The sequence below is a fragment of the Argopecten irradians genome, chromosome 1 (genome assembly GCF_041381155.1).
Source record: "Argopecten irradians isolate NY chromosome 1, Ai_NY, whole genome shotgun sequence".
NCBI classification, from domain to species: Eukaryota; Metazoa; Mollusca; class Bivalvia; order Pectinida; family Pectinidae; genus Argopecten; species Argopecten irradians.
Genome location: NC_091134.1, coordinates 65,426,564 through 65,450,213, shown reverse-complemented (window position 1 = coordinate 65,450,213; position 23,650 = coordinate 65,426,564). Strand labels below are relative to the sequence as shown.

The 23,650-nt window shown below is 34.2% G+C and overlaps 1 protein-coding gene across 6 annotated transcripts in view; it reads left to right on the top strand.

Moving 5' to 3' along the window:
• Window positions 1-1,231: 1,231 nt before the first annotated feature.
• The window catches only part of LOC138305618 (putative N-acetylated-alpha-linked acidic dipeptidase), a 57,637-nt gene continuing 35,218 nt past the window's right edge, over window positions 1,232-23,650 (top strand). Inside the window, exons 1-2 of one of the 6 annotated variants that reach the window (XM_069245920.1) lie at window positions 1,232-1,527; window positions 2,822-2,936. In XM_069245920.1, the coding sequence (XP_069102021.1) occupies window positions 2,845-2,936 (92 nt within the window). In that variant the 5' untranslated portion in view covers window positions 1,232-1,527; window positions 2,822-2,844. Of the gene's footprint in view, window positions 1,528-2,821; window positions 2,937-3,347; window positions 3,371-6,769; window positions 6,891-11,505; window positions 11,661-15,128; window positions 15,230-21,916; window positions 22,065-23,650 lie in introns of those variants that run through there. The other 5 variants (XM_069245941.1, XM_069245955.1, XM_069245931.1 and 2 more) reach the window with 5 other exon arrangements.

Sequence of the window (23,650 nt, the reverse complement as noted above, 5' to 3'; positions counted from 1 at the left end):
ATATATAGTAGATAAAGCCTGACATGGAAAACGATAAATATATATATTTATAGTAGGTAAAGCCTGACATGGAAAACGATAAATATATATATATAGTTGATAAAGCCTGGCATGGAAAAAGATAAATATATATATATAGTAGATAAAGCCTGGCATGGAAAACGATAAACATGATTTGATGAAGGATCGATGCAAAGAAAATGTAATGTCCTTTTGAACAAACCTTAACATACTGTTCTATACACATACACCTAAGACGTGTGTGTCATGGTATCTTACTAGTCCTTCCCATCAGTCTGTCAGTATTGTGTTACCAGATGATACATGTAACTTGAGAACGAAACTATAGCATAAGGAAAGATACAGTTTGGGATTGATTTTGGGATCAAAAGGTGAACTACAAAGGTCATTGTTACTAAGAATAGATTGTTCCACAAATTTTAGTTTCCGGATGATAACTTGAGAATACATCAACGGACTCTGTTCAAACTTCATACAATGGTAACATAGCAGATAACATAGTTTAAAAGCTTGGGATTGAATTTAGCGTCAACTACAAAGGTCACTGTTACTATAAATGGGTTATTTCGCAAGTTTCCGGACAATAACACATCAACGGAATTTGTTCAAACTTCAAACAATGATAGCATATGAAAAATAGAGCATGTGATTGAATTTGGGATCAAAAGGTCAACTGCAAAGGTTTCTGTTACTAAAAATAGATTGTTTTGCAAGTTTCCGGACGATAACTTGAGAACGCATCAACAGAATGTGTTCAAACTTCATACAATGATAGAATAACTAAGCAATATTAACTGGCCATATATTAAAAAATGTAATTGACAGCAGGGTACGTGTGTTGCGTGCAACACTTACTGTAAGCTTGCTGTATTGTAAGTTTTGATTAAAATCCCTCTGAAGCTCCAATAGGCAGAAACCTAAGTATTACATCGGAGGGAATAAGCCACAGGGAAGCGTCTATGATCAAACAAGTAATTACACTAGCAGCTCGCATAACGTGTATCAGATCACAGATAATTTAGTGCATAAACACGATAAAAAGTATTTGGAAGGATGTAAAGCCTTTTATATGTAAATGCTAAATATTTATTCGTACACATTCAATGACCAAAGCCATCAAATATAAAACCACAGAAAGGTTTGAAGGCGATTATTTCACATATTTGTTATGTCTACGTCATTATACAGCTGTGTAACATAACATAAGGCTGTGTTTACCTGTACAGGTGATCGACCTTTGATGAACGAACATAAAACGGAAGTACGATGTCACGGTTAAAGATAAATGTATGTGGTGTACATAAACATGTACATGTGTGATTATATTAGGGCCGTGTCTCGTCGTTTGAAGGAAGGAAGTTGTGATTAGCACATAATTATAGGGACTATTACACATCCAATCCGCGATGTGTGTATTTCAATTTATTTACATATTCATCCAGCCCAAACCTTGTCTATGCGTATGTGGGTTGGATATGAGGATGACCACCTGTTCTGGACGTACAGGTAAATACATTCATATTAATCAGGAATGGTGCTAATCGTGAACATAATCTTATATATGTAACACTTTAGATCTACATGTACTTGGACATTAACTACACTTCAAACGTATGGTCAAATAACCGTAAACTAAAGAAAGACAACTCTTGCTTGTCTGTGTCCCTGCAGACGGCAATGACGAACACACTATTTCCCGATTTTATGAAAAATAAATAAATTACAATTTAAAATACAATTAAAATACGTTCCATTCTTTGAACTGTGAGAGGATCTGAATAAGACAAGGAACGTTATTTGATATTTTCAAGAAGCAATAACCTTCCCGAAAACACTTCTTGAATATAAGCATCATTACTGCCTCCTTTCGCACTTTCTTCGGAACATTACTTTGTGGCTTAATACTTTGACTATTTATCCGTATGATGTCTCAGTGGTGGCCAATGAAGCTGACAACGCTTTCAAAACAGTTAAACAATATCTCAGTTACATACGTAACATACATATAAACAACATACAAACAATCAAATTCAAGGTTTCAGAAATATATCATGCTAAAAAAATGCATATCATAACAGTTTTTTTTCGATTCAGAGGGTTGTATGCTTGATCGTTATTTGTGATGTGTATTTGAATTGTTAAATAACTACATCTAATCTGATGTGATAATATATGTTAATGCCATGACTAAATGTGCACATAAACCGTTAAAATGTTGTCTTCCACTAAAATAACTAGCATGATATCCATGAAATATAAGATAACTCCTATACAGATTGTCAATCTTACACGTATGTTATGAAGACCAAACTATTTCCATAATTTCCCTTCAATAGAACATCATGGCATTTCATAATAAGCTTACATAAACATCACATTTATACCCATACTTACAGTATCATAACATATGTCTAAAGTTTCTTTTTAATATTTGTTCATCAAATATGAATTGTAGTAAAGATGTGGATTAACATAGAAGAAAATTAATGCAATACTATCATTCTATCATTAAATAATAACATAAGGATAATAACACAACCCCAAAGTAAGTAAAAAAAATCCTCCCGTAGGAATATATAATCATATTTATGGACAAATACCTCATGTGATAGCCAATGTAAAGTGTAATACCAAAATACGTTACAAATAGGTTATAGGCCAATTATATTTTATACAATAAAATTGATTAATTAACTTATTGATTAAGTTTCTGTAGAGCACATATAATGTAATATTCACAAACCATCTACAATCGCTTCTCCATCAACCACTTATAAACAAAGTTATTTGCTTCCTATAGATGAGAAGTGATAAAACTGGAATATGACGCACCGATACAAACGTTTACGTGATAGTGACGGCAAGCAACAGGAGAACCAGAAGAGCACGGATGATGAACAGGAAGTGACGTACATGTAAGTGTTCCTGAATGATAGATCGAGTTTATCCCTGTTTTATTTTATATTGCCATATTTCCATGTTTACATATTTAGACGATTTCATATCAAAAGTCATCAACATTTTGAGAATAAAAAGACTTAACAACGAATAAACTTTAAATCTTAAAACAAATGCCAAAAATCACGATATTTACATTTTGTATATCTAATATAATGCAAAGCGAATAAATATAATTAAACTAAAACGTAAAAGGAGACTTCTATAAAAGTCTATCAAAATATACGTAAAATATCACAAGCAAGGACTTTAACGCTGAGAAATGCCTGCTCTGTTACTACTGTTTATAAGGCATTTTTATACATCTACAGCTTATTTCACAAAACTACATAATATAATGTACCACAGGGATCTGGCACGAATTTCTTACCAACAGCAGTTACATGCATAAGTAAGTGAGTAAGTTTTTCATTTCAAAACATTTTATTAAATCATTCGATTTAATAGGGATTGGGCAGCATGCAATGCCTATATAAGCCCTCTCCCTGAGATCCCTCTACTTAGTGAGTAAGTGAGTTACACGATGTAAAAATGGAGTTTCTACAGAGTACGGGACATGATACCTCCAAAGGAGATTGTGGATGAACACAGTTATGGTTACTGTGTACCACCACAAGCGTAGATTTTGTGATTTTGACTTGGTTTTTGAGGTGTCAATTGCAGGCGAGACAACACTTAGGGCGGATAGGGAAATGTCTACCTAGCCCAGTTTGGGTATATTTCTCTGTTCATCAGGCCATATCTTCGTTAATGCTTGACCAATTATGTTCATCAATCACTCAATTGGAAAGATAAATAATTTCTCTTTCAGGTAAAGTATGATATATAAAATCCGTTTATTAAAAAAAAATCATAAACATCGGTTGTTCTCTATCGTACAGTTCATAACCTTGATACTATAATATAATATATATATATATATATTCAGTTTCCACTGACATTGACTCCATAACCATGCTTTCTAGTAGTATCATTATCAGTGTATAATGTTAGCACAACACGCGCGGCGATTCTATTGTTACGTGAATAGTCGATGGCGCAGCAACGTGGGGTCATGACCCCACTTTTGGCGAGAACATATAATCGAATTCGTTGACGATGACGGGGTTGAAAAAATATGGGTATTCTAATAAAAGATGCAACTGCCGCGGGAATAAATAATATTCATTAGTGAGCGATATTTCTAAACATTTTCTAACAGACAGTGAGCGATATTTCTAAATATTCTCTAACAGATAGTGAGCGATATTTCTAAATATTCTCTAACAGATAGGGAGCGATATTTCTAAATATTTTCTAACAGATAGGGAGCGATATTTCTAAATATTTTCTAACAGATAGTGAGCGACATTTCTAAATATTCTCTAACAGTGAGCGATATTTCTAAATATTTTCTAACAGATAGTGAGCGATATTTCTAAATATATTCTCTAACAGATAGTAAGCGATATTTCTAAATATTTTCTAACAGACAGTGAGCGATATTTCTAAATATTCTCTAACAGATAGTGAGCGATATTTCTAAATATTATCTAACAGATAGTGAGCGATATTTCTAAATATTTTCTAACAGATAGTGAGCGATACTTCTAAATATTCTCTAAAAGATAGTGAGCGATATTTCTAAATATTCTCTAACAGATAGTGAGGGATATTTCTAAATATTCTCTAACAGATAGTGAGCGATACTTCTAAATATTCTCTAAAAGATAGTGAGCGATACTTCTAAATATTCTCTAAAAGATAGTGAGCGATATTTCTAAATATTCTCTAACAGATAGTGAGGGATATTTCTAAATATTCTCTAACAGATAGTGAGCGATATTTCTAAATATTTTCTAACAGATAGTGAGCGATATTTCTAAATATTTTCTAACAGACAGTGAGCGATATTTCTAAATATTCTCTAACAGATAGTGAGCGATATTTCTGAATATTCTCTAACAGACAGTGAGCGATATTTCTAAATATTTTCTAACAGATAGTGAGCGATATTTCTAAATATTCTCTAGCAAATAATGAGCGATGTTTCTAAATATTCCTAACAGATAGAGAGCGATATTTCTAAATTTTCTCTAGCAGATAGTGAGCGGTATTTCTAAATCTTCTCTAGCAGATAGTGATAATGAGCGATGTATTTTGATTTATGATTGTAGCCACAGACCGGAAGGTAAGCTTACAGCTCAGCGGTAGTCTAATGAAAACAGCGGTGTGTGACGTCACTAGCGATTTCATCAAAATGAAAATTAAAAAATATACTTTCACGTTACATAAATCTTGTAAAAGTATGATAAATCAAGAATATCTGGAGAACGATATGGAATAATAATATACAAGCTGACCAATTTATCACACCAATCTACAGGTGAAGGGCTCATGGAAGGTTGTCAGATATATGAACCACTTGACCTTTTGACCTGCAATCAAACACAATAAACAACAATATGGCATGAATCTCAATTGAATAAATCATTTTTTAACATATCACTTATTATATCAGTTATTATATAAGTTTTATCACGTTATCACATCATCAAAATAAAAATATAGACTCAGTAATTGAGGTTGTTTTTGTCTTCGAAAGATACGTATCATATCAGCTTAGCGATTTGACAACTTAATTTCAAAGCAGTTGCCAATAATTCTATTATCGATTAATGTTTTGTAAAATGATATGAAGACATGTTTTCGATCCAAAGTGATAGTTGTAACTTGACAAGATGTGTCTTGTAAAACAAGAGACCACGGTACTTCTACATATGTAAACATTAAATACATGTGGCAGAAAAAGTGTTGTACATGCTATGTTAACCTTTTTAAGATTCTTAGTTCTGAAGGTTCTTAACATAAGTAAGACGTAAACCTACCCATCCAAACTGACGTACAACTGTAACTTACACCACAAACACATCGTCATAATAAAGCAAATAGAAAATATATTTTAAGATTATTGTCTCGATTATTAACTGATCACCAAACCAATGCTAGTTTCAGATGGTAATTCCTTACTGAAAACGACAAGTGATGTTAATTAAGAATAAAAAGAAAACAAAAAACGATGATTCAGCAGCTGCAATCAGTTCATTGATACGTATACATGAGATTTAGTATAATTAATGTCAAGTCCTATGTAGGCTTCCATCGTTCGTGACACGCACTTAGATACCCACACGTGTAGCCAGTAGTTAGGTACATGTCGGTAATATGAGTCAAAAGTACTTCAAATTTGTACCGAATGAACTTCCGCAAACCATTTCAAATATAAGACACCTCTAAATTTGGTTTGAATCTCACCGGAGATAAAGTCTATGGTAGGCTATCGAGTTGAACTTTTGATTAATATTCAAGTCCGTTAAACTTCCTAACTACGTTATTGGAGTTTAGTATAATTACTAAAATATGCTATCGCAATTAGTATAAATCAATCTTCTCCCGAATGGGCACTTCAGATGTATTATCACCAAAGGCTAAGATCAACGACAAAGCACGCAGCATTTCTATAGAATGTATTGGTATATATATCATTGCATTATGTTACTGAAACAAACTTATGTGTACAGCCTAAAGATAATACAGGGAATAATGGTTTACCCGTAATATACCAAGCAGAACAGTTTTCTAAATTGCAGATCACAAACAGTTGTATGCTCTGTACGTCTTTGTGACCAAGAAAATGTTCTGAAAAGAAAAGCCCGCCGTGACTTTTATTAGCGTCACTTTTTTGTGTTTATCTTTAAGGTTAAATACCGGTATGTTAATAAAAGTAATACATGACTTTGAACTTGATATCAGAAGTAGTACCAACTATAACTTCCGGCGTACCACATGTAGACCTTATACATTATAACGTTAGGGTCACTGACAACTGTAGGTCACTGAAACCACTCACTATCCTCAGCAGCCACTACAAGGTAGGTGATAGCATTTTATAGAACCTTCAAATCAAATAGGAATATAGTTAATGTTATAACGTTCCGTCTCAAAAACATAAAAATCAGCATTGAGCGGAAAGTGACAGAAATTTAGAATTCATTGCATACAAACCTATCAGAAAATGTAGATATGTATTTTATTATAAAGTGAACATTAAGAAATTTACATTAAGGTTTGTCATGTTATCCTTTTCTTGAGCATTGTTTTTATTATCATTTTTCATTAACCATCATCTTTGTGTGTGCTTTTAATTTCGAAGTTAAACAGAAAGAAATACTTCATACTGAATATTATTTAGTTCATTATTAGAAGATTATAGAATACTCTTATTATTTCAAATTTGAAGAATACAAAGATCCATTCTGGTGCCAACATGCTTCTATAACACATATCTACATTGTACTTGTATATCAAGGTTATAGAAATTAAGAAATGCATTCATAAAATTATTTGGTGAGGGCGTATATATAGGCTTTGCTTGCTGCCCGATCAATGTTAAATCTGTTTGATTTGATAGATATTTAAAAATGTAAATGAATATGATTTAACATGAAAACATTATACAAACATCAATTTTTTTATTTACAAAACATGTATAGGTTCAAGTGATATTAAAATTTGCTTACAATTTAATCAGAACAATAATGATCCTCTGTTTTAAAAAAGTCTTTTATAGTCGAAAATTCTTGACCAACAACCAGTTTTCATCTCAAATTTAGTTATAGTAATGATCTCCGTTAACAGTATCGAGACCATAATAACATTCACTTTCAATGTATTTATGATTTACAAATCGTGAGTATAACTATCCACCTAGACTTTCTCGAATATTTATACCATAGATATAAACATCGTTGGAGATCCACTGGTGATCGCACTACACTACGCTACACTGATCACCCGTGGGCAAAGTCCTCGTGAAATCCTCGTGAAATATGCTAATTCACATACTAGAATTGACCAATTCGAATACTCGATAAATAGTTCGGAACTCTTCAGAATGAAGGCTGGTCGAGAAATCAGCAACGTTGTCAGCCATCTTTGTTGTGCTGCCGTATACTGCACATAACGCTTACTCTGATTGGATGAAATCCCATCGCAAAAAGACACTGGAACCAATCAAATTCTTCATACATATTAATTACCTACCAGGATTTTACGAGGAGTTTGCACACGGGTGATAAGTGTAGCGTAGTATAGTGCGATATCCCGTAGGGGGATATTCCCCTTTTCCCCCTTTCGACAGTTATATAATATTCAGAAAAAGACCAGCGAAGTTGAGATTAGCTAATTATAAGTGCTGCAATAGATCCATGATTACAATTAATAATACTAACAATATTTCCGGGAAATAAGGTCTAGTTCATTAGCAGCTTTAGAGGGCAGAGGCTCTACGGCACAGGCACTAGGTTACTACCAAACTCCGTCACCTAAAAGCTCAGATGCATACCTCTTATTTACAAAACAAAAGGGAATACACAGATATTGAAAAAAACTGCAAAATATAGATAGATTGGAAGGACATAATTATTTAAACGAGGTTAGGAGCTTATTACGTAGAGAGACTTACTCCTAATCTTATGATGCCCAAGACACACAGGACATTCTAGGTTAAGTGTCTAAATTTTACTTATTTTTTCTTTCTAAAATTTTGTCCAGATACTATTTAAAGGAACTGTATTGTATGGATCTTTACGGCACTTTGTAGGTAATAGGTATGTAGTTAAACTTGTTATTTTTCGGAATCATCATCCAAAGAGAGCGCCATGTCTTCCGATGAACAAATAGTTCTAAGCCCATGACGCTAAGGGTACAAGGGGTGATACGGCGTATAGAGCACAGAGACCGCCATGTCTTCCGATGAACAAATAGTTCTAAGCCCATGACGCTAAGAGGTTATTAGGCCCCCCTTCTGTTATCAATAGGACTAGAAACATACCTGTAGGTATTTAATAACCACATTTACAGGTTATTTATCAAGTGATTCAGCTATTTATAGTGAAAGGTAATCAATGATTTCAATACATGCATTTACATGTACCATTGATTATTAGCAAAAATAACATATATTATATAAAAGCACTTCGTAAATCAGTGAATTTCATAGCACTTCGGTGATTGTCTAAATTGAGATGTTACTTTTTGGAAAATTGGTGTAAATTTAGAAAGACCTATAATGCATCACTAAAAATATGCTACATAACCATCACATTATGCTTTTGAATTTTTGAATTTGATTTAATTTTTTTTATCTTACATCGTCTTTCATGCTGTCAGATGTGTGAGGTTGACACAATCGCTCTCGTAACTGTAATTTCATTTTATTATTATGCTAGAAAATTATGTAATTTATTGTTTGTATTGATTTTACGTTCGTTCAGCGCTAAGTTGCCCCTATAAACTATGCTGTTATGTGATATACTGAGTATGTTAAGGGTTGCCTACAATTACATGTACATGTAGGTTTATGACTGTATAAATTTCAATGAACTTTGAGACTTTTATGAACTGCAATAAGTTTATACCCCCATAAACCTATATATAATTGTATTTACTTTATTGTACCTTATTATACCTTATTGTATTCATTTATATTTTGTATCATTTGCATCTGTACGATAAGTTACAGACAAAATGGGAATTGTGCAAGTCTACACGGTAATTGAAATTGAATAATATTTTGTATTCATAAATCGAACCATTTTTTATGAAATCACATACATGTATCGATGATTAAAAAAATAGACTAGCGAAGACAGACTTTACACGCCACTTGATATAATTATCTTTGGTATGTCCATCGAGTCTGATTTAGTTTGAATAAACATATTGCATTATGACTCGTATACATATCAATTAATCAATAAATTAATCAATATAACATATTTATGGAAGTGTCACGCACACTTTTAAATATTTCCAACAATGAAAACTACAGTTAAAATATTCTGATCTAAGTTCGCTGTTGAGACACTAAAATCTTATATATATGTCTATACCTAATAACAAGTGTACATTAATCAAACCTGTATATTTCTAAAACAATTAAAACTGAATTGTTGATAAAAAGTGTAAATGTTTATACATTGGGCATTGTAAAATCTGTAAAATTCACCACCAAAAGTCATACAAGACATAGTGAATTAGAGCTAAAAATGATTTTGACAGTAAATAATCATTATATTTACGTCTACAGCCGGTCAGACCGTGTGTGGTTTAAGTTTCTACAGTTACTACAATTTCATTTTACATTATTACAGTGTTATTAATAATTGTAAAGTTATTTCGTCAGGTAAGTATCCATCTATGTTTCCACACATAAGGCATAAAAACAACAATTTTACAGTGCATTAATGCTGTGTAACCACCGTTTATAAGGCAACATATATGTTTGTCTGTCCATTTGAATGATTTTCGCAACTTAATTCATCAAACATTGTGGCTTTCAATGGATTACTAAAGAAAAAGTAAATTTTCGCCCCGTTACTTCACATAAAACTTTAAAGGCCCACTACGTTTCTGAAAAACAGTAAAAAAGTTAATAACAATTTATGTTAGAATATCTGTACTGATGGCCTGAAGTTTCAACTCCAGAGAAATGAATGATTTATTATGTAAATCTATATAAACAATAAAGGTTCACCTCACTGTTTTCCCGCGTAGCGTAGTGCTAGTCAACTAATGTGCGGTAATAAGGGCAAGGCCGGCAAATATTAGACGACCAGCTTTTTGAAAATTTGCATAAATCTATCTATTTAAAACTTGTCCAGGGATTGATAATACGTGTAATACTTACAGTAAGCTAGTAACTTTTGGGACTTTACAGAATTATCTTACTCGTTTTACAGTTACATTTTACAAATGAAAAGCCGCTTCGGTTAAGATATGTAGCTTTAAAAACTTTATAAATAGTTTATGATAACACATTACTGTCTGCAAACTTAATAATTAAAACTGACATATCTACAGTGTTCATGTAATCATAAAACATCTGACGAGGAAATAAAACTTGCTGCTGATATAAAACTTATGGGATAGATGTGCATTACATGTGCATTACCGACAATAAAATGATCGATAACATCGACATTTTATTATCTCGTAAGATGTAACAGGTAATTTAATCACCATATCCGTCGTCTGTAGCCGGTTAATTAACGCATAATATTGGGTCTAAATATAGATGGAGGAAAGAGCTATCGCGTTTGATCAAATGGATGACCTTGATTTCCATCGAAGGTCATAGGGATGACACAATATTTTGTTTGTTTTGCCAAAGTTTACAAACAACACAACAACCTTCTTGTCAACAGTAATACTTCAGGTTCGGCCCGATGCATACAAACTTTATATCAACTAAATTATGTTCAGGTATATAGGCATACAAAATACCTTAAAGAAAACAAATAACGACGATGAACAATTGAATTGACATTTCATTCCTCTATACAAAGTTACGTAAGTCTGATTGCCTTGTAAGCCTAGTGCAAGGTGCAGGTAAAAGTCTTAATCTCACGACGAAGGAAAGTAGGCTCAGGTACAACTCTACTCATGCTACTATAGGTCGTTAACATGGTGCTCTCTGCGTTATCTAAACGTAACATGCACGTTGTATATCACTCACACGGTATACAGTGTATAATAGAGTCCAGCTTGCATTGGGATATTTGTTTTCTTGAGTAACAAGTGACATCGAGAAGAGAGTAATTCCCGATATAGTCTGTTGACATGACTGATGATAATGTCAGGTAAGACTTAACTTTATTTTAAGTTCCCCGAGAAAGAACTCGAGGATTTCTTAAGGATTACCGTCGAGGACACGATGTGAATAATCGATTTACTTTTCATTGTTGTGGAATTAATATAAATCGGACGCAGACTGTTTCGGAATTTAGTCCGTCATTGATTGGGTCAGTGTTCAAAATCTTGAATCAGATTGATATTGTCATTTGTTTTAGTTTTAATTCCCGTTACTGGCTGACAATTTTAGAAAGAATATGGACACATGTTTCTATGATATAGTAAGATGTCGCAGGACAAATCCGGCCGATTACGTGTGAAATGATATATGGATATTTAAGTGAGTGATAAATGTGATGCTTCAAAATAACCATTCAAGTTAATATTTCAAGTTGTAGGTTAATGCATGCATTCAAGATTACAACAACAACACATTAAGATCAAAACGACTTATTTTGCCTTTGCGAATATGCAAAGTACTGGCAACACAACATATTGGATATCAGTAAAGCTATATGAGAATGACGGGTACTGGTGTCATTTAGCTACCTGCATGACATTGCTAACTTTTTTTTACATGTATGACAGCCGATTACCCTCAACTCATTCTCGCTTTTGGTGTTTCATAGATTATTGCCCTCAACCCACGATAGCTATCCCTAAATTGCATTTGATTTTGATCCCAAACCCTGAACAGTTGCCTCTAGTCTTTTGATGTCCGAAAGCAAATGGTGACAGTTTTTAGTATCCGTTCTTTGATACGATCCAGGTTGTTAGCTTGTTAACCTAGGCTTGTGACCATATCATTCAATGGTAATGTCATTATGGCATCCTTAGGTTTGTTAACTTGCTATTGGACTTATGACCATATAGTGCCATGGTGATGTCATTGCTATGGACTTGTGATCGTGCCATGGGGATGTCATTGCTATGGGCTTGTGATCGTGCCATGGGGATGTCATTGCTATGGACTTGTGATCGTGCCATGGGGATACCATTGCTATGGACATGCGATCGTGCCATGGTGATGTCATTGCTATGGACTTATGATCGTGCCATGGTGATGTCATTGATATGGACTTGTGATCGTGCCATGGTGATGTCACTGATATGGACTTGTGATCGTGCCATCGTGATGTTATTGCTATGGACTTGTAATCGTGCCATGGTGATGTCATTGCTATGGACTTGTGATCGTGCCATGGTGATGTCATTGCTATGGACTTGTGATCGTGCCATGGGGATGTCATTGCTATGGACTTGTGATCGTGTCATGGGGATGTCATTGCTATGGACTTGTAACCTTATTGTGATATGACGATGACATTATATCCTCCTCAGTCCATTCAAACAACAACATTTATGACAAACAACGTGCACCAAGGAGAGGTCATATTCTAAACTTTTCTTAATCAGATACTATAATATTGGACGTGTCGTATGTGAAATATAGTGTTCTTTGATCAATATGGTACCATGAGGATTGTATAGTCTTCTGTATAGTTACTATACTACTCACATTCTTTTGGCTCTAGCTAAATAATCCAATGGTTTTACCGTTGATAAGATTATCGTTACGTGCAAACTTAGTAACTAAAAAACGGCAATCGATTGTTTGGGGCATTTGCATGCATTAAAGCTAGATTGTACCGTGGCCTGTAACAGTCATGATAAATTCATATATAAGATTGTTTATGTTCAAAGGGTCAAGTAATGGAATGATAAAATATGAATAAAAAACAATAATGACCATGTAATATTATATTTGTTCTAAATAAAGAATTGGTTACACAGTCGCCATATCAAACAAAAACATGTTAAGATATGTCTAGTTTCTCAAGTGTTAATTAAGCTGTGAAATGGAGGTGATAATAATATGGCACAACCAACTGATTTAATTTACATTTCTCACACAAATAAACACTATGATATGGCACCCACAGCGTTTGTTTTGTAACATGATTGCGTAGACATGAATTTCCCTTAATAACGCCTATTGCAACCCCCCTGTTCCAACAGTGGATCAGGACTGGGTATCTCGTGGGACAATACTGATATAATGCTAGCCAAATATAAACATAAATTTAGCCAGTGTTACACCTGTCAGTTAGCTAGAAGTCCTACATAAAAGTAATCCCATGAAAGTAAAACCATTGAAATGGCAGTGTATTTCGTTAAATACCTGTAAGGTTAGTTTGTGATGTTGTGAAGTGATCCGGAGGTGTTCGTTAATTAATTACAAATTTATATGGTATATCTGTTTACTTTCGTGGTAATGATATACTGTCTCAATTTCACGTCACGTTGCTATGTCCGTGAACATTTAATCTCGGAAATGTTGAGAAATGATTGAACTATGAACTAAAATGTATGGCCACAAAGAGAGATCGCGAATATTTTAAACCGCTCAATTCCATTTTATCCTGTTTTCAAAATTGCGAAAATTTGACCAACGTAAAAAATCGGTTTCTGTACTCTAGTTCATAATATTTAACTCGAGGTGGTGGTAATTAATTACGGGCGCTATGAATATTTATCGGTCATCCAGATTGTTTTTATATCTCCAATAAAGCTTAATCTAACAACATTTAATCGTTGTATTTACATTTTGTTTTCTATTTTTAAGTAAAACATAATTTAGACATGAGTTAACATTTGAATTTACCGCTTCAACCATTTAACCTAATCAACCAAGATCAATATAATGAAAAACAGTACTTACAAAATATCTGAAAAGGCAACAAAGACTCACTGTTTTTCAATAACTTTTCAATTTCTCATTAATAACCCAGACGTTTACAAGAATTAAACAGGACCCCAATTCATGTTTATAGGTATTACTACATCAAGTCTGGGCTGCATTTCTTGGCTCATAATGCATAACTCGATTATCATTAGAGTAATGAGATTCTCTGTGGCAAAAAAAAAACTAAATGTAAATATATTAAGATGAATGAACTTAACGTGGCGCTGCTAAATTTGTTTTATGAAATCTAGTAGGTATCTTCGTAATGGTTCGATATACATAGAGGTATGACATTTGGCTCGAGTTTTCACGTTTAATCAACTGAATAAGGTGATTACAGAGGGGATATATATCGATTTTTGGATTCTTTGAATATAGTTTTGATCATACGAGGGTGGGGGATTGGAGGGGGGATTGGAGGGGGGGGGGGCGTAGTTTTAGGTCTACAGAATGCTGGTAAAATACCGATATTCTGATGGGGAAAGGATTGATTAGTCATCATATGACATAATGCGTGGTGAGATATGATGAAATTCTGTAGTATACATTTAAATAATTAATGTGGGAGGGGCACAAAGGTGACTAAGAGGGCGTGGCCTATTCGTAAGATATATGGGAGTTAAAAGTTCAATTGATAATAGGGATGTTTCGGATTGCTGATTGATGTTGGAGTACGGAGTGGGAGTAGAAGAAGAGGCGGAGTCTGAGCGGGTCATTAAGGCTATTTACTGTGAGAGGGCACTGTATAGGGGCACCCTGCTATAGTATAGATCGGGACTGTACTAGTCGATTGAACTCAAAACAGATCATGAATGACAGAAAAAACATTAGGTAAGTATAATTACGTGTTAAAATCTTTAAACAATTTCATAGAGTAGCAGGCCACTATATGTTTGGTATAGTTTGTCAGCAAGGGTGTAGTAAAGCATCACATAAGCGGTTTGTATCGGAACAATTATTACCTGTGTATGTTTTAGACATGCAATATATAATTAGACAGGTTGAAGGTAATAGGACAGATAATTACAATATTCTAAATCATTGGAGCATGTCAGCAAAACGGTAGATATACGCTTCTAGCATATGTCAATATTATAATGTTTTGGAAAAAATAAAGTACAGTAAAATCAAAATTGATCAACATAAATGAAAAAGCCTTTACGATGTATATGCATACTATTTTTAAACAAATGATAAAAAAATATTAAAAATTAAATCAATAAATAGAAAAATGAAATGTATTATCATGTAATGAAACATTGCAAAAAGTCGATCTGGTTATAAACCGTTTTATACCTTTTTCTTCATTTTCAATAGCATAATGCATTCATAAAAAGATTTATTTTCTACATTTTTAGCTCGCCTATTCGAAGAATAGGGGGAGCTAATGTTGTCACCCCGGCGTCGGCGTCGGCGTCGGCGTCGGCGTCAGCGTTGGCATCCCATTTCACGTTAAAGTTTTTGAGCAAGTTTCTGTTTCGTCAATTGTTTAAGCTTCAACTTCTTTTGAATAGGCGAGCTTTGCTGTTCTCCAACAACTCTTGTTCTCACACTGACCTCTACAGTGAAAGAACTTGTACACTTAAATGTTTCATGTAACTAACAAGTACGTGTCATAATTGTATTGTGAACTGACTTAGAGGCATTCCCACGATTGCACCGAGATTGATATTTGAATGTAGGCAATATATTTAAATGTCGAAAGGAATGTTCCTATTTTGTAAGGATATTGTCGCGTCCTCACCTTAATCACTGACACAACGTGCGGGGATTGGAATGTTACACACAGGGAAGCATCTTAATGAAGTAATGGAAGAGTTTAGATTTAACTAATAAAGGGCGAGTTTTATATAATTTATTCTTCTCTAATACTAATTATAATGTATTAATAGTGAGAAAACCGCAGAAACTCCGATACAGTGAACACAAAGAGTCACACAGTGATATGGGTAATGTCAGTTAATACAGGACCTCTTAATAAGTATACCTGTAGTAAATGTTGTTACCATTGTTACCAAAGGAGTGCATATTGTTGTAAAGATATTACCTAATGAGCGGTGTACGGTTACCGTTCGTGTTAACGTGTTATGTTATATATAATAAAGTTTAGTCGAACCAACGCTCAGGTTGACCGCTGGAACACTTACAATCAAAAGCATTCTTTTAACAATGTTGAAGATTTCGTATTAACAATAAGAAAGAGTCCGTTCTAACAACATTGAAGAGTTCGTTCTAACAAGATCGAATATCACTTAACAAAATCCCAAGGGAAACTAGATAAATATTTCGCTTAATTTAAAATCACGATTATATAATAATAATATAACGATTTTCGTCCTAATAATAAGATAACATATACAAAAGGACAATGTATACACGTTCCTGCTAAACCAAATCCCGAGGCTCTCAGAGGTTTGGCTAAGCAAGATATTACAATGGGAATTGGCTATATACTTGATAAACAACCGGAAATGGTACTAGGAGTGTGAGAGATATCCTTTACCGGGCGGTTCTCAATCTATCACAGGTAATTAAAGTACCGGCATTGAAGGAGATGGGAGGGTACCTATTTATCACGGAAAATTACACGGGTCTGCACATATCTACTTTCTTTAGATGCGTCAATGATCTCATCCCAAGGCTTTGCTCTTCTAACCCGACCTTGAACTTAATCTGTGTGGCGCGCGCTCAACTCCGTTCATGGTCACTTCAGCCCAATCGTCTCGTATAACATTACGTAATAATTATTTTTTCTTTGTTTTCATACCAAATCTGGCTTTCTGATTGGCCTATATTTTTTTTTGCATACCACTATGAAAAAAAATCCTAGAATGGCGCGAAACACCGACGTTATCGTGACGTCACAATAGAGACATTGACGTTGCGTATTGATTCGGAAAAAAAATCCCTTGAAAAACCATTATAACGTTACATTTAAACATACTTCATTTTATCAAATAGAGTATAAAATTAATTATAAGTATTGATGTCACTATTTTTTTTAAATTGTATCGGGTTATGAAAAAAAAGAATTGTTTGCAAATTTTTGTGATAATCCGCTACGCGGATTCACACAGTTTGCAAACAATTTTTTTTCATACCACGATAAAATTAAAAAATAGTGACATCAATGCTTAAATAAAACTGCCACTTTCAGCAACAACCATTACATGTGTAAAGTGATATAAAAGTAATATAACACCGTTATTCTTATATTTCATGCTTCAAGCTCTATATAAAATTATTCGAGACTTAGCATTACACTCCTCTTGTTGTGTTCTCAAAAATGATATAGTTTGTCTTAACACATTAAAAGTTTGCGATAAACTCATTCATGGGTCGACATAGAAAACATCGCTGTTTGATTAACTGTTCGCGGGAGGTAGATTGGGCACATGATTTTGCTTTAAGATGCATATGATAAATCTAGTGATATTTCTTAGGTTTATCAATCACTTCTTTGACGGTTTAAAATAACTTAATGAGTAGTATGTTTGCCTTTAACTATGCAGTTGTTTGCCGTTAAATCGTTACGTTTAGCTCTGGTTGTAAATTCCGACAAAATATGTAGCCTCATGGTAAAATGGAGATCATTCGGATCATATAATTTGTACCACATAACCACACTACATTTGTGTTATATTTACTACTCACTGTACAATGTAATATCTATACGTGCAGCAGGTAGGGTAGGACTTTGTTTGACTTTATTTGTAAGAGAATAAACATTATTTTGTTTAGACCTTGGAAAGTAGTTGACAGTTGTAAACAATATCACTTTACACATGTTATGCTGTTTGCATACTTCAAGAAACTCTGAAGATTGAAGTTTGTGCAATGTGAGTGTTTTGTATGCCCGCTACAGCAGAGAAAAACATACCATTCTTGAAAAGAGCATTCCTTCTGGAATATTTATTTTGAAAACATTTTTCTTGCTTTCTTAAACCTGAACTTACTAACACTGGATTCCTATTTTTCTCCTCAAACATACGATGCTCGCAGCTCAATAACACAATAACAACAATCACAATCCCATAGACCGAAGAGTTCAACTACACAATGGTAGATTATGTATACGTACAACATACGACACACCATTGTATTAACCCTGAATATGAGTCTTAAGTAGTATGTCTGATGGACCACCAATTCCGTTTCTATTGGTAATTTCTCTGTAATTCTTGTATTAGATCTTTCTTAGATAATTAAGTAAAACTAGCCATGGTTTTATTAATATTTCATTGTTTCTACAAACTGTCGTTCAGTCTAGATTAATACTGGAACACTATCTTTAAAGTGAATAGTCGGGCAAAGAAAACCAGTCTAAATGCGTTCATTGGCCTTCCAAAAGTTCTCACATATCAATACGACGGTCAAGTTCTGCTTAGTTTCCCAGTTCTGACCATTAAAGTAAAGAAAAGTTGAAAGCATTGAAAGCGAGGCTGTGTAGAAATGTAACCACGGACATAGTGAGCCGGGAGGACCGTTTTAGAATTCCCATACTTTGAATTAATTTCTTCGTACGCAGACAGATTTTGACGAGAGATTTTATTTTTTCATTTCATAAGAAATTATACTGGATACATTCACACCATTTTTACCGACTTTAGCCATCCTTGCCCGACTGTTCACTTTAAGAATTAGGCGTCGACAAAATAGCCTTTATTGGGTCTAAGTGGATAACCAATGACGCAGATGTACGCTCTCCAATTGACCGGCTTTCATGTGTGAAGAGAGATAACTCAATTAATATTGCACGGACAAGGATGAACTAAGGCATGCATCAATGGCTAAACACAATCCCTCTAAATAAGTAAGATTAGTATTGGTTCTCAATCTAAAATTCAATATAAAATATCTTTATCACATTTACCTGGCCCGTTCAGCAATGTCATAGTATGTGTTACAAAGCAATTGTGACGACACAGGTAGCTGTAACTGTGACGTCAGAATCAATAAATGACTTCGCACGATTAGCTCGGTTGACGGAAACATCATATCCGAGTCGTTTTCGCGTTTATTTTTTAGAAACGAAATTGAAAGTTTTGTCCATAATTCCATAAATACTAGTTACTTAGTATGTGATAGATAGAATCTTACACACGTAACTACGTAATATGAAATTTATCAAATATATGCTCTGCTGAGAAATCAAAATGAAAATGTTCCTATGACTACATTTGTTTATATAATTTTGACAAGTGGATTTCATACCATGGTTGAAAACAAAAGAAAATTATGTGTATGTGCTTTTAATTGTGAACTATTATGAAGCAAAGATAGCCATTTGACAAGATGTGTGATTTTTTATGCATAAATACATACGACAAGTTATACCAGTTCAATTCGGCCAGAATATCAGCATTTATTACATGACTGATGCTTTTGCTGTCTTTTGATTGGCCGATACGCTTCTCAGAAGTATTCATCAACTGCGATATCAACCCCGAAATCGGCGGCGAAAAGCACGCGAGGTTACTGGACTCAGTCCAGATACCTCTCGCGAGTCCAGTAACCTGTGTCAAAAATAGATCGAGGAAAACTCCCTTGAGATGTGACGTCATAATCACTTTTGACGTCGAGTCGTACCCAAATATAGCGTAACGGGAGTTTCCCTCATTCAATGACGTCGGGACAGTCTATTGTGACGTCATTATTATGGCGGAAGGCAGCAAGTTTACTGCGATCAACGGTTATCAACAGAAATGAACTGCTTCAATGTATGGAAAACGTTCAAGAATGCCAGACGGGCAGTTGATACAATATTCCGGTTCTACCAGTCAGTGAGTCTACACCGTTAGCAACGAGCATTTGGATATTTACCTTTAATACTACATGTAACTACTTTTGTAAACAGAAAGTTTGCAAATACCATACTGTTTTTGTAGTTAATTCTTTTTGAAGAGCCGGGTAAATATATGTAAGTTTCATATAATAAAACAGTTATCGACCTATTTTCAGGTGGATACGGTGAGTTATCAACCCTCGTAAATGATATAACCCTCGGCCTCCGGCCTCGGGATATATCACTTACTCGGGTTGATAACTCACCGTATCCACCTGAAAATAGGTCGATAATTGTATAATATCACACCTACCCTTTAATTTTGAAGACACAAAACGTTCGGATGACTAACTTTTTCTTATGTCTTGCAGCTTGGAAGGAATAGTGTGTCTTTCGAAAACCGGCATACAATAGTGGGGTACAGTGTGCTAGCCCACTAAATTATTTAAGTGTAGTGGCAGATCAAATGATTAAACTAGTAAATTGTGTAAGATGCTGTATGCTGTCTTACCAAAATTATCCGTACTGGTTAGGTCGGTATGATGTGCCAGACATTTTCCTGTCGGTTTTACATCAGTAGCGAACACTTGTGCTTTGGGTTCATGGTTTCTGATATATAATTTTTTTTCAATTTTAACCAATATCTATTGTTTCCAATTTCTTCACGGTAAAAGTTCCCGTTTTAAAATAAAATGCACTGTTTGGTGATTTTTTGTAACGATGATTGTAAATCTAATATGACGTTTATCTAAATATTTGAGAACAATACATTATTATTTTCATCATGTTCTGCAGGTACTTTTTTTTGTAGGGCGTAAGAATTGTACCTGCTACCCCTAATTCATGATCGTAAAAGGTGACTTAATTTAAGATCTTATCTTTTCTTTCTTCCTACTTTACTTTCTTCTTTCTAACGCCTCCCTTGAAGCCATCTCACTTGTGGCCTTTGGTTGAGTGCACGCCGCTGTGAGGCAGGCTATAGGTACTGTCCCCTGGCCGAGACACACCATAGTCTTTAAAGTGGTAGTTTCTATTCCTGCTTAGTGCTCAGCATAAACGGAGTTGGCCGACTGGTTCACTTGTTGTTAGTATAATGTGACCGGTTGGGGTGTGTCGCTTTGTGTCTTCGGCGGCATGCTTCAGTGATAAAGCACTATAAAAAAAGGTAAGAGTTCCACTATACAAGAGGACACAACACGAATATACCGCAGCCTCCAAAAACACACACCTGCACTTCATACACGCAACACACAGTATACATGGCATGCCGTTCTTACGTGACCCTGGTTAATTTAATTAAACAAACATACAATCAAACACCAGATTCAAAAATAGCAACATTATAGTCTACTAACAATATGTAATGATAATTTATATTCGTTTATGTCATAATTTTCTTCTTCTTTGTTGGGAATTACCTTTACACTATAAGATTCCATAACTACGCATAGCAAAATAAGATTTAAACCAATTTCAATATACCTCCGGCTTACAAACATATTTTTTTATACAAGTTTAATTCCAGATTCTGAAGTAGATAAGCAGTAATTATAGTGAAAATGGATACTTTTATTAGTGCGCATGACACACATCTAAACTTTATGATGATACATTTTCTGCAATGCGTCTTTGTTGTCAATTTGTGTCGGCATAATATTTTAATTTGTTTTAAAACGAATATCTATTTATTATAGAATAGTATTTGATGGGTCACGTGTACTAACGGAAACTACAAACTGAGGGGGACATAGCCTCAAGGAAAGTAGATCAATCGGATGTGTTAGATATGTGGTCGAGAGGATATAAGTATAAAGAGTTATCTAGTGAAGTATAACTGTACTCGTGAGTGAATTAGTACTACACTACTAGAGCTGTGGAAAGGTAAGTCCCTTTAATCTGGTTCTATGTAGTATAACTGTGTCTATCCTGTCCATTTACTGAAATTTACAAGGTCATTTCGTAATATGCACTGTTTGTAATTTAAATGATGACGATGCATTTAATTTAATTCTGGATTGTCAATATTATTCTCCAATCATGCACATCCATCGATACACGATGGTAGTTGGAGGTTGGTATTTTAGATTATATATAATATCAACACGGCATCTGTATTGTTAAAGATTTCGAGTCAAATTTGAACGTTTGTTTAACATCCTGATGTTGTCAAGCAAATCCCAAAAGGACTAAATATCTGGCACAGTTTCTGATTGCCAAGTATCCTATGTGCTATAGCACAGCCCTTTCGGAGAGCAGGTGTGGGCATTGGTTCAGACGAAGATGTAAGGAATGTTGGTGGACGGATGCTGTAGTCAGCTCATTAAAACGTCAGTACTGCTGGGTTCTTTCTAAAGCAAATATAGAGAAATATTATAGGTATATCGTACGGTGAACACTAAATTTGATATAACACTGCCAATCTGAGTATATGAAACCACATTATTCGATTCCTCTTTTTTTCAAACCCATTCCATATCTGATTTAAAACAATATATCCCTTTTAGTCTTGTCACTAAGGCGTTATAATTTCCAAACCTACTTTGTAGTACAAGAATATAAAGTATTGACATCTGATTTCCCAATCGGTTAATAATCAATTTTAATAGGTTTTCCAAAAAAAAAAGCTAACCTCATACATATTTATAGATGGGTCACAATTAATGTAGTACAGCTGTTCTGATAGCAGCAGCCTACTCCATGAAGGGTTCATTAACTTTAGAATATACATGTAATACGCTAGCATTTAAACACATACTTCCTCGTTATACCTCTTTGTTTAATAATTTTGTAAAATATGACAGGATGGGATTGTATAGTCTAGTGGACAAGGAATGAGTTTTACTGACGTAAACCGCTATCATCCTTATTTACAGCCGGGTCTTTTTGTCGAAATATTTGGTATAAGCTGATAACTACGTAAATATGAAAGACGAATTCTATGTCATTAGAATTCATGTCGATATGGGTTAAGTCTCTTACCAACAAAGAATGTATTGGCTGTGTTCTAGCAAAATACAAAAACTCCAATGTCAGCAACACGCTAGTGCACGTTACATATATAGCTACGATACGTCTATATGACTGCGCCGTGATTGGAAGAGGAGCATTATATAATTATATCCGGAAACCTTTAAATATATTGATATATATGAGCTTAATAAGCAAAACCACAATGATAAAATGGCATACACGAATAGTATATGCTATTTAAACAAAATAGTTTTTCCTGTGGTTCCATTCTTCTTATGTAAGGTATCAAACTTCGTGGGTTCGTGTTTTGCCTTCCTTAGTTACGTGTCGGAGAATTAAATATAGAATAAGTAGAAAGACATGTTCGTTATGAGGTTGGTGTGTCAAGAATGTGCATTAGTGAAGTAGCATTGTGAATGACATGTTGACTAACAGTGAGATGTGTATATATTCTCTGTACTTCCTATCAGGTAATCTGGTAATTATGCAAATCACTC